This window comes from Nyctereutes procyonoides, unplaced genomic scaffold, assembly GCF_905146905.1.
Source record: "Nyctereutes procyonoides isolate TBG_1078 unplaced genomic scaffold, NYPRO_anot_genome, whole genome shotgun sequence".
Classification (NCBI taxonomy): domain Eukaryota; kingdom Metazoa; phylum Chordata; class Mammalia; order Carnivora; family Canidae; genus Nyctereutes; species Nyctereutes procyonoides.
In genome coordinates this window covers 42382701-42395674 of record NW_026575052.1, presented here as the reverse complement: position 1 = coordinate 42395674, position 12974 = coordinate 42382701, and the positions used below count along the sequence as shown (strand labels likewise).

General features: G+C 40.5%; 1 protein-coding gene across 2 annotated transcripts in view; it reads left to right on the top strand.

Annotated features, from left to right (window-relative positions):
* Nucleotides 1–12974, top strand: part of IL31RA (interleukin 31 receptor A) — an 82432-nt gene that overhangs the window by 54710 nt on the left and 14748 nt on the right. For both annotated transcript variants that reach the window (XM_055331805.1, XM_055331806.1), the window contains 5 exons: nucleotides 1150–1229; nucleotides 3657–3873; nucleotides 9454–9636; nucleotides 10586–10687; nucleotides 11514–11660. In XM_055331805.1, the coding sequence (XP_055187780.1) occupies nucleotides 1150–1229; nucleotides 3657–3873; nucleotides 9454–9636; nucleotides 10586–10687; nucleotides 11514–11660 (729 nt within the window). The remainder of the gene's footprint in view (nucleotides 1–1149; nucleotides 1230–3656; nucleotides 3874–9453; nucleotides 9637–10585; nucleotides 10688–11513; nucleotides 11661–12974) is intronic.

Genomic DNA, 12974 nt, shown 5'->3' with positions numbered 1-12974 from the left:
GCCATGTGGTTTCCTCAAGAAAAATTCAGAATTCATCAGCTGCATCTTCATTTAGGCATTTCCTTCCTTCTCTAAGTTACAGGCAGTGTACTAGCTTTCTGGACAGTTCTTTAGAATTCTCTGCTTTCTTCTCATTGCTAAAGTGCGTAGGTCATTCTTAAACCAGAAACTCAGGATTTTGAAATTATCCCTGTGTGGTTAAATCATCAGAAGCTAATACAACTTGAACTGTATTGTCTTGGATTATGTTATTCACTGGAGAAATGTACAAATCAGGTTTAACATCTTGCCCTTGCATTTTATGGAACATAAATATGAAAAATACATGTGCCATTTTTTGTGCTTTTGCTCAACTGTGATGGCAGACATTGAACTTTAGGTTACCCATTTTTTGAGAAGATCCCCATTATAAATTCCATTTATTAATTCATTCCCCTAGCCAGAAAATACTTGCTCCTTCATATGGTTGCTTTTTATCAGCCTATGAGAAACATGCAATTCAATACGATCTTTTTGGCTTTTTCTGCCACGAAGATCGGCATTAAATTTAAAGCTCAGGGAATGACCTAGTAAAGATTATTTCTTGGCTCCTTTCTTCTTTAATTCTTTCTTATATTTTATAACATTTTAAGTATACAATTTTATCCTTTTTGAGAATCAATCTTGGTCTCTCTTTCTCCCTTTCTCCCTCTTCTACTCTCTCTCTTCCCCACCCTGAAATAGCATATATAATATAATATATCTCTATGTGTCTATCTCCTTATCAGTTATTTCTGTCATTCCTAGCTTTAGCATATGTAGATGTTTTACCTTAGAGGACATGAGATGTTACATTTCAATCCGGATTTCAGTGATAAGTTATATTACAGTGGTACCTATTGTATTTTTCTTTTACCTTACATTAAGTCATCAGATCTGAGAGCAATTTTATTTTTTACTTTTGGTTGATGTCAATCTTTTGGCCACAAAATGAAGACATCATTGGTTGTTGCAAGCTGCCATCCCTCCACCGATCACTTTTCTCCTACTGGCTCCCTCCAGCAAATCCTTCCCAACTGCATTTCTAACAGGCAGCCCAGCTAATTTCCCCATATTTTGTTTCAGCTCCCTTCTGTCTTATGTTGACACCCCACTCTTGTTTCCTTACAGCTCCATATGGCCTGGATCTGTGGAGAGTCCTGAGGCCAGCCATGGTTGATGGAAGAAGGCCAGTGCAGTTGATGTGGAAGGTGACTTGCTTATATATATATTTTTCTGTTTAAAAACCCGTGGACTTGGGATGCCTGGGTGGCTCAGTGGTTAAGCGTCTGCCTTCAGCTCAGAGTGTGATCCTGGAGTCCTGGGATTGAGTCCCATGTCGGGCTCCCTGCACGGAGCCTGCTTCTCCCTCTACGTCTCTGCCTCTGCCTCAATCTCTCTCTCTCTCTCTCTCTCACATGAATAAATAAATAAAATATTTAAAAAAACAAACCCTTGGCCTTTACACCTCTAAGAACTAATTCTTGAAATTTACCTCCTGAATTTCCTTCCCTCAAGGCTTTATAATGCCCCAAATCTTACTATGGTTTTCCATTTCCCAAAGCCACATAGGTCATCTTATAGATGGCCTAAATGTGCATTATAGACCCTGTCTCCTCTCTTCTTTGGTCTTAAAAATTAACATTTAGGACAGGTACAAAGTTCAAATGCAGGCAGCACCTTGACCTTCTGGAAACACCCCCCCCCCCCCCCGCAACCTGCTGGCTACATTAGAAGGCAGTGTAAAATTGTATAGTACCCACCCCGACATGGGAGAAGAACACTGACTTGTGGTCAGCTCACGTCCTCATGTCATTGAAAACATATATTGTATATATGTCCCTTTGAGCACTGGTATAGTGGGGTACAAGGACAGAACAGGGTCCAAATGGTCCTTTCTAGAATGGAGGCCTGGGATGGAGGAGCAAAGGAGAAGGTGGGGGCATCATGCAGAGAAAAGAAAAAGAGGTAGGATAAAGGACAGAAAAGGAGGGGAAGAAAGAATAAACAGGAAAGGAAAGGGACAAATATGAGAAAAAAACAACCCAGCCAGGAGCCAGCAGATTAAAAATGGGAGAGTTTGGGAGAGGAGAAGAGAGGGAGGAGAGCAGCGAGATGTCAGAATTGTTTAGTAGTGTCCAGAGTTCTCAGGGAATACTCATCATATTATTTCACACTTGCTAAAGTCCAGGCAAGTTTAAAATCCTTCTGGAAATGGAGAAATCACCTGCTTTATAAAATGATATTCTATTTCCAATTATGTCCTCTACTTTCCCCACTCGCTTCAAACCCTAGGGCTATGGGGCGCCCTCTGGTTGCAGAGGCAGCAGGCCAGGGAGCACACAAACAGAGACACTGGGAAACCTTTGAAAATCAAGATTGTGAGAATCCCAGATGTTGTGTTTTCTTTCTCAGTGACTAAGTGTGGAAACAAATCACTCAGTCAACATATTTTGGGAGAAGGAGAGCAAACAGTGGCACATATTCCATCTGTGGTCAGCCACAGAGTGTTGGGTCAAGTAGGCTAACATGTGAGGCTGGTGAAATGGACTTTAATACCTTCCTCTTTCTCCCCCTCACCTGAGGAGGTCTTCCTTTTTGCCTCAGTAAGAGATTTTTCTAAGAATTAAAGTTAGTTATAAAGATTGGACCAAAACTGAATGGTGGTTATGATTGCACAGGTCTGAGAATATACTAAAAAAAAAAAAAAAATCCCTAATTGTATACCTTAAAATAGTGAATTTTATGGCATCTGAATTATATCTTAATAAAGCTGTTGTTTACAAAAGAGAATGCATTGTCCTAAGAGGTAAAAACCTCCCAGTCATTAGGAAGTTTCAGTCAATTCCTGAACTGGAAAGGCAAAGGGACAAAGTGACTTCTAAAGTCCTGTTTGACCTTACATTCATTCTATTCCATCTGTGTGTGTTATCAGTAACATAAAGTGAACAACTGGAAAGCCTTATAGTTCCTGGGAAATACTCAGCGTGCTGATCCCTAAGCATAACATAAGGTTAGTAGGTTCAGGTTCAAGGCTGAAAAGAAGAGTTTGGCTTGGAGTCCCTGGGGTCACCTTAGGCTTCTCACCACAGATTTAGATTGACAGGGCAACCCTGAATATTTTAGGACTCTTAGCTGGGATTTCTGGTATGCCTGGTCCAGAGAAGCTAATTCCTTTCTCAAAGAAGGAGGCATGCTGCTTTTTATGCAGTAGCACAAGTACTTTTCAACCCTTGGAAGCTTCTAGACAAGAGATGACCCAGGGCCAGAACAGAATTGGGATTCTTAGAGTGAATGCCTCACATTTTTAGCTTATACTGTCCTATGCCTGTGGTAGAAGGAAAAAAAAAGATAAGCATCAAAAAGTTATGGGGGTGACTTGCTTACATTGGCTTGGACATTCTCCTAGTTAAAACTGCCTCATGGAATTAGACTATTTATCAAATCTCTTTTGGCCCTTGAAGGGTTAATATCACAGCACAGATTGTGCTGTTCATCCCAGAAGGGTGATAACCTAATTGTAGTTTAGCACCTAATAATTAACATTACCCCGCACCCCTCATCCTCACCATTTATCACTGTCTCAGTACTTGTCTTTTCTTGTTTCTGGCAACATGTTTTGTTTCCTTTGGGTTCAGAAAGCAACTGGAGCCCCAGTCCTGGAGAAGGCACTTGGCTACAACATATGGTACTTTCCAGAAAACAACACTAATCTCACAGAGACAGTAAACACCACTAACCAGACACATGAAATGTATCTGGGAGGCAAGACCTATTGGGTGTATGTGGTCTCTTATAATTCTCTTGGAGAATCTCCGGTGGCTACCCTGAGGATTCCAGCTCTTAATGAAAAGAGTAAGTACAGTGTAAACTTCTTACTTAGATGCCTTGTCCCAACTAGTTGGCCAGGAAGTCCACTCAAGGATGGCTATTTCCCTCAAGTCAAAATGCAAATGAAGTGGAAACCTTTTAGGTTATGGTGAGGAAATCAAAATCTTGTGGTAATTAATGAACTCTTGAGATACAATTCCTTTAGAACAAAGCCTGTGTTAAAATCTGAGACTTCATAAAGTCATATGAGACAAAGTCATACACCTAGAAGTTCTACAAGCAGTTCATATTTGTTTTGGTCTGAGTGAGCCATATAAAACTGTCAGATAAATCATGTTTGTCCTCAGTGGCAGAAACTTCTCTTTTGAGATCTCCTTCTCACAGTATTGACCATATCCCAGCCTTTGTCTGCTCACTCTTCTGTGTTCTTTCTTTTCCCTTTTCCATGTGACTACTCAGTTGGGAAAATTTCTGATGTTTGTACTTGTCAATTAAATGCTCATTATTGCACTGGGTGTTATGCTATATGTTGGCAAATTGAACTCCAATAAAAAAATATACAAAAAAAAAACAAATAAAAATAAAACCATTCAATTTAATTGAAAAAATGCTCATTATACTTTTGGTTAAGCAGTTTTAAACATTTTACTGCTCCCAGGCAAACACATATTTTATATTGCATATTGGAATAAAATACCTTCTTTGATTGTTATTCAAGGAATTGCAGGCAAGGGATTTCTTCTTTCTTTTTTGTCTATAAATCTTACTGTTTCTTATTCTATAGATTTTCTCATTTATTTTGTTTATTATCTATCTCTCTGTCAGTTGGATGCAACTTCCTGAGCACAGAGATTTTTGTCTGTTTTTCTTTTCCTCCTCTTCCTCTTTCTCATATCACTTCCCCCATCTGCAACACCTAGAACAGACATAGAGCAGTTGGCATTGAAAAGGTGCTCAGTAACTATTTGTTGAAACACATCATAGTTAGATAATGTACTCTCCAGTTTCTTACCTCTCTTTATATAGACCTAGACCTCTCTTTACATAGACCTAGACTAATTCAGTCCTTTGTATTATCAGCCCTAGACTTGTTTGTCTATACTCCCTTCTTTCTCTTCACCTCAGACTTAACCCATTTCTTCCCTTTTGCTTCATATTAGAACTCCTATATACAGTTGACCCTTGAACAACATGGGTTTGAACTGAGTGAGTCCACTTAAATGTCAGTTATTTACAGTACAATACTGTAAATGTGTTTTCTCTTACAACTTTCTAAATAACATTTTATTTTCTCTAGCATACTTTATTGTAAAAATATAATATGTAATACATGTAACATACAAAATATGTGTTAATCCATTATTAGTAGTAAGGCTTCCAGTCAATAGTAGGCTATTAGTAGTTAAGTTTTGGGGGTGTCAAAAGTTATACACAGGTTTTCAATTGTACATGGGGTTGGTGCTCCTAACCCCCATGTTGTTCAAGGGTCAGTTATATACAAAATCTGTGTTTTGAGCCAAAGAAATCTAGATACCATAAAACTTGGGCAAGTTATCTAATGTCTCTAAACCTCAGCTACTTGTGAAATGGAACTATTATATAGTAACACCTCCTTCACAGAACTGTTGTGAGGTTGAAATGAGAGTGTGTATTTAAAATAATTTGCCTAATGCTAATTATTACTATTTTCATTCCTTTTTAAAAAAGGATTTTATTTGTTTGTTTGTTTGTTTGTTTATTTGAAAGAGAGAGTGAGAGCGAGGGGGAGGCCAAGGAAGAGGGAGAGAGAATGTGAAGCTGACTCTGTTGAGCACAGCCCAGTGCAGGGCTCATTCTCACAACTGCAAGATTATGACCTAAGCCAAAATCAAGATTTGAATGCTCAATGGACTGAGTCACTCAGGCACCCCACTATTGTCATTCTTAATAAGATGTCTGATTGAATAATTTTTATTAGAGAGGGATTATCAACTTAAAAAATACTACAAAATCTGATTTTAACTAAAATTAGGCTAAATTCCCATAGAGTTTTTAATTTTTCCCAATTCAGAAGGTACTTGCTTTGTGGCAGAAGCATCAGTGTGATCCTCAGTTATAATGGTCCCAGACCAGAAGTGGGCAAGTTATGGACGAAACCTAGCCTGACATCTGCTTTAGTAAATAGTTTTATTGAAACACAGCCACACCTGTTTGTTTACATTTGTTTATGCCTCCCTTTGTGCAACAGTGGCAGAGTTGAATAGTTGTGACAAAGACCATGTGTCCTATAAAACCTAAAATATTTACTATTTGGCTTCATACAGAGACTGTTTGAAGACTACTGTTTTAGGCATATAAGAAAGTAATGCTTTACAGAACTTTGATTAATAAGGTAGAGTCAACTAGAGAATAGTTATAATAATAATAATTATAATAATCACTAAGAACACTAAGTGTTCACTAAGAACAATCACTAAGTGAGTGTAATTATCATATACTGTCTATTAGTATATGTCACTCATTGTGCTAAGATGACATAGGTTTATTTAATGTTAGCTGTGAAATGGTCCATGAGGTAGATGCTATTAGAACCATTTCATAGATGATGAAGCTGAGATTCAGGAAAGCTTAGGAATCTGTCCATGACCACTCAGGTAGAATTCAAACCCAGGTCTGCAGGTTCCAAGCTTGTACAATATACTTTGTTCAGAATCTTGGACTTGATGCTATTTGACACTGAACATATACCTCTGAAGGCCTCCATTTTTACCATCTTTAAAATAAGGGTTTGGAATAGATAGACCTTCAGATTCCTTCCAGCCTGAACTTCCTTTAAGTTTTAAAGAACCTTAGCCAGCAGGTGGCTCTGGAGTGATCTGAAGCAGGGCCCAGAAGAGCACAGCCACTGTGTGGTGGGGGATGAGAGGTGGTCAGGACTCTTGGGGCAGAGCTGAGGGTAGGCTCAGACAGCTAAGGTGAGGCACTGAAGCACCCAGGGCTGTCCTTGGTGGTCCACAACTGCCTTCATGTAAACCGCAAGAACTTCAAGGTGTTAGCACTCAAAGCTCCTCCCTCTTTCAGGAAGAATATGGATTTTTCTACTGCACCTGGGGGTATGTTGTATTTGGAGAAATTGTTTAGAATGTTCTCTTTTTAAAGATTTTATTTATTTATTCATGAGAGACAGAGAGAGAGGCAGAAACATAGGCAGAGGGAGAAGCAGGCTCCCTGCAGGGAGCATGATGTGGAAGTCCATCCCAGGACCACAGGATCATGACCTGAGCCAAAGGCAAGTGCCCAACTACTGAGCCACCCAGGCATCCCAAAATACTCTTGTTGAATAATGGAAGGATTCAGGAGTTACTTTACATAAAGTGGAGTGATGATTTGGAAACTTCTCTTTCAGCACCCTTGACACAGTTGACTTATGGCTTAATTGAGCCTTTTCCACACCTCCCATGGCCTAGAGACTGGGCTAGTCCCTTCATTCCTACAGCATGTTTGGCTCTTTCAACCTGACTCCTGATCCTCAGCCAGTGTTGGTAAAGTAAAGGAGTGTGGGCTTAGGAACCAACACTCACTCCTGTGTTCAGGTCAGGATTTGTGTGCAAGTAATTATTACAAAAGTGCCTCCAGGGAGTCCAGAAGAGGATGTAAAGGAAACAAGGCCGGGGAAGGGGAGTTGGCCAAGCCAAATGTGCTATGTGATTTTCCCAGGGCTGCTGTAACAATGTACCATAGACTGAGTGGTTTCTCATAACAGAAATTTATTGTCTCATTGTTTGGAGGCTAGAAGTCTAAGGTACTGGTAGGGCCGTGGCCCAAGGGAGGATCCTTCCTTCCTTCCTCCAGCTTTTGACAGCCATAGGCTTAGACTTCGACAGTATAACTTCAGTCTCTGCCTGGATCTTCACAGGGCCATCTTCCTATGTCTCTTGGTCTCTGTGTTCACATTCCACTCTGGAGGACACCAGTCCTATTGGGTTAACTACTGACATCTGCAACAACCTGATTTCCTGATAAGCTTACATTCTGCAGTACTGAGGATATCTTTCTTTGTGAGGGACACAGTTCAACCCATAATGGGTACAATCTGTAATAAAAATCTTAGGGAGGGTGGTTCCAGCATGACCTGCAAGGGGACTTTGGAGTGTGGAGTTACATCACACAGTTCTTCCAACCAAAGAGAACGCACAAAAACAGTCAGAAGGAATTGAGAAGATCAGGGAGCATGAACAACACCTGCTACAGGAGGCTAGGGAGGGTTCCAGAAGCCTTTTAGTCTGACTGGAATGGTAACTGAGGATACTTAGAGGTTATGAGCAGATGTAGGGGTGATAGAAGCTCTAGGGATCACATGGGGTTGATACCCTGGCCCCCGCCCCTCCTCCACCTCACATTTCCTTTATGCCTCAGGTGCATTTCCTGACCCTTTCAGGCTGACAAATTACCTGGCCTTGTTTTTGGGACTAGCAGTTGGATTGTCTCATAAAGGCCCAGTTTGGGAAAAGATTCATAAAGTGTAGCCTTCAAGAATAGAAGCTTCAAAATACGCACACAGCTGTTGGGGCATGTTGCCTAGCAATAGCAGGATTCAGCACTCCCAGACCCCTCCCAAATTCCTATACATTTGGCCTAGGCTTCTAGCTTCAGAAGCTTTCTGATTTTTTTTATTTTTGAAAGACACTGTCTACTGTCTTTATCCAGGACTATCTTTAATGTTCATTGAAGTATGAACAGCAGCACCTGGGTGGCTCAGTTGGTTAGGAATCTGCCTTCAGCTCAGGTCGTGACCCCGGAATCCTGGAATTGAGCCCTGCCTCAGGCTCCCTGCTCAGTGAGGAGTCTGCTTCTCCCTCTCTCTCTGCCTCTCCCCCTGCTTTGCTCTCTCTTGCTCATTCTGCTGTCTCTCTCTCAAATAAACAAATAAAAAAATCTTAAAAGAAAAAGATAGTTCTCTGATTCTAATTAAATCCTAGGTATTGTATTTAAACTCACATACTCAAATTTCTAGTAAAGGAGTCCTTGTTGCCCGTTTCCAGACATGAGATTTTTTTTTTGTTATGCTTGTAGAAAATGTTGTCATTTGCATATCGGTCCATACCTAGGTTTGGAGAGTGTGTATGCATCTTTCTGGTACAGATAAAATTCTTACCACCTTGGGGATAGGAATCCATAGCCAGGTTGTGTGGGGCCAGCCTAGACAGTCAAAATTTGAAGCCACCTCCCAGGTATGACTGTAGGGACACCATCTTCCAGCTCCCAGATGTAGAATTACTGATACCTGAAATTTTGTGAAGATTCACTCCTTGTTTCAGACTTGCTTCCTTTTACTTGCACTGACATCTATGGAAGGTAAGTCTTGTGAGTCTAGTGAGATCCTTTCTTGGAAACAGGTAAATTGTGGGGACATAAGGAAAGATTAAGAAGGTAATTAATCATCAAAGGTGAGGTGCAAGGAAAAGTGATATAATACAAAGGATGGAAACAGCACCATAAGGGAGACTGCACTGGAGATCTTGAACTTTGACATTCTTTACGATTTGGGCAGTGAATGGATGCCAGTGTGGTTATTGCATTTGGAGAATGCGTTGAGCAGCTTTCTCTTTTTTTTCCTTCCCTTAGCATTTCAGTGCATTGAGGCCATGCAGGCCTGCCTCACTCAGGACCAGCTGGTGGTGGAATGGCAAAGCTCTGCTCCAGAGGTGGACACATGGATGGTTGAGTGGTTTCCAGATGTGGACTCAGAGCCCTCCAGTTTTTCCTGGGAATCTGTGTCTCAGGCCAGGAACTGGACAATCCAGAAAGGTAGCCATCGTGGATCCCATAGTCTCCCTCTGTATAGGATTCGGTTTCATTTCCATTAGTTTTAAAGTCTTTAGCTTTGACTTCAAAGGTGTAGATGTGGTTAATAGTGTTTGACACAATGAGTGCAAGCTTAGTGAAGTTACATACTTCTTGGCATTTCCCTTAGGCTGGGTTGGGAAGCCATGGGTATCAGACCAGGTATCTGGCCCATTTCCAGGTGGAAACCACCATCAGAGAGTCCTTCCTGGATTCTTGGTCATATAGATAACACTAGAGTTTGTATCCCACCTGTTCTGTCCAGGCTACCCTTTTAGTTGTGGTTTCCTGTTTAAGACCTATGTCCCTTCTACAGGAAATAGCCTTCTTTTTCAAAAAAGTCCCTGCTCCTTGAAAGACAGATGAGTGAGGCTTCACCCTCCCAATCCTGTCAGCCCAACCATTTCTTAATACTTGATAGCATCCATATAAAGAGTTACACTCTTGGAAAGATTCAGGCAGACAGAGGAGCTGGAATTCATGGTATCTGAGTTCTCAGGGTGACATGTTGTTAATAGAAGGATTACATTTTATTCTGCTGTGCTTCCAAATCATGTAACAAAATCCACGATGGAAGAGGGACTGGATCTCTTATGTTTCCCTTCCTTGATGGTTCTGTCATCTCATCAGAGTGGCACAGACTTAATTCGAAGAATTAATTTTAAAAGCTTAGAACTGGAATAGGCATTGGAGACCATCCAACCTCATCTCTTTATTTTCCAAATGTGGTACCTGTAGAGAAATAGAGAAATAGAGTATCTTCCCTAAGTCATAGCTGTAACTGGGTCTAGTGGTTCTTCTCCTTTGCCAGGTTCTGAGCTTAAGACTTGTTTTCTCTCTCTCTCTCTCTCTCTCTCTCTCTGTCTCTCTCTGTCTCTCTCTGTCTCTCTCTCTGTCTCTCTCTCTCTCACAGATGAATTAAAACCCTTGTGGTGCTATAACATCTCTGTGTATCCAGTGTTGCAAGACCGAGTGGGTCAGCCATATTCCATCCAGGCTTACGTCCAAGAAGGCAGTATGTATGGAAAAGCCATGTGGAGCGAGTAAACACTGGGGCCTGTCAAACATCCAGACGAGGCTATGAATGTCTGTAGCCCATTCACAGTTGCCTCAGTGCTTAGCTGTGCTGCACCTTCAGCTTGTAAACTACATATTCTTGACACAGTGTGGGCAGGCTGTAGGTTCACTGAATTTCAAAGCTGGGGTAGAAATAAAGACCATCAAGTCCAAGTCCCTCATTTTGCAAATGGAATATCAAGGCTCAGAGAGGTGAGATAGTTTGCCCAGCCTCACAAAGGAACTTTGTGCAAATAGCGCTATAGGCAGAAATAACATTTATTTAAGAACAAGTTAGGGACTTTACAGATTTAAATCATAAGTCGGAGATGCTAAAAAAATTTTTTTAATTGTGCGGCAGTAATCAAGGTTTGTACTGATGAACTGCTCAGGCTTTATTTTTATCTTTTAGTAGTTAACTTTTTCCAGATTCAATGTGAGAAAATAAATCCTGTCACTCAGATGTAACCCATGGGGACATGTCCTTCAGCTATATTTGATAATAGTGATTAGTGATATGAATGAAAGCTGAATGCCAACTGACAGTGAGGGCTCTGCAAGAAAGTACTTTTTTGTAGGCTTTTAATAGTGCTTTTATTCTGTTCAAGATGGATACTGCTGGAAAACTGTGTTCCCAAACAAGGTGATACATCGTGTCCCTACTCTGCCCCTACCTTCCGCCTCTGGCACCAGTTTTGCTTTGAGTACTAGCCAGAACCTTTGTGGAGAAAGGATCTACTCAGCTGTGATTCAGTGTTTATTGGTTTTCTCCCTGTCCTGTAAAGTTCCATCAGCAGGTCCTGTGCCCCAGGTGGACAACATTGGTGTGAAGACAGTCACAATCACATGGAAAGAGATTCCCAAGAGTAAGAGAAATGGTTTTATCAAAAACTACACCATATTTTACCAAGCTGAAGATGGAAAGGAATTTTGTAAGTGTGCTTGTAGACAAGCTGGAAAACCTCCAAATCCCAAGTAGATGCTATGGATACACTTGCCATAAGGGCTGGTGCTCAACAGTCTGCATGAGTCACTTCGCTTCTTTGACTCTCTCTGATAATGAGACCAAGAGCACCTACCTCTTGAGTTCTTTTGGAGTCAAATGAGAGTGAAGTGATAAGTTTTAAGCATTCTGTAGGAACCACAGGAGTTGATACAGTTTGTCCTTGTTAGGCTGTAAACAAGTTGGCCTCCTGGGAGCTTCCCAATCATTAATGCAGAGTGGGGTTATCCTGGATTAAAGAGTAGAGTGGTGGCACTTACCTCAATGCAGGACCCATTACCCTGACTCCTGCTGCCCACTGCTAAGTCATACTTTTGTCTTGATCCACAATATCTACTCACATCCTAAATTCTGGACAAGGCTTGGATTCCTATTTAGGCTAACATTTTGTTGTTGTTGCTGTTGTTATGGTAAAATACATATAACAAAATTTACCACTTGAAACATTTGAAACTGTATAATTTAGTGGCATTAAGTGTATCAGGAATGTTTTGTGACCATCATCTCTATCTGTTTCCACCCCGAATAGAAACCCCATACTCATCAATTCATCATCACTTCTCATTGTCTTCTTCCCACAGTCCCTGGAAACCACACAATTGCTGTCTTTTTGGTTTTACCTAATTCTGGCTATCTCCTATAAATGGAATTATACAATCTGAGGCTTTTTGCATCTGGCATCATGTTTTCAGAGTTTATCCATCATGTAGATTGTATTAGTATCTCATTCCTTTTTATTGCTGAAGAATATTCTATTCTATTATCATTCTACATTTTGCTTATCCATTCATCAGTTGATGGGCATTTGGGTTGTTTGCACTTTTTGGCTACTGTAATTAGTACTGCTGTGAACATCGGTGTGCAAATACTGTTTGAATCTCTGCTTTTAATTCTTTGGGGCATATGTCTATGAGTAGAATTGCTGGTCATATGATAATTCTAGTTTAACTTTTTGAGAAGCTACCCAACTATTTTCCATAGTGGCTGCCCCATGTTACATGCCTACCAGCAATGGATGAGAGTTATAATTCCTCAACATTCTTACCAACACTTATTTTCTTTTAAAAAAGTTATTATGGCTATTCTAGTGGGTGTGAAATGGTTGATCAGTGTGGATGGTTTGTTTTGTATTTCCTTAATAACTAATGATGTTGAGCATCTTTGCATGTGCGTATTGGCTATTTGTATATCTTCTTTGAAAAAGTCTTTTCAATTTCTTTGCCCTTTTTACAATTTGGATTGT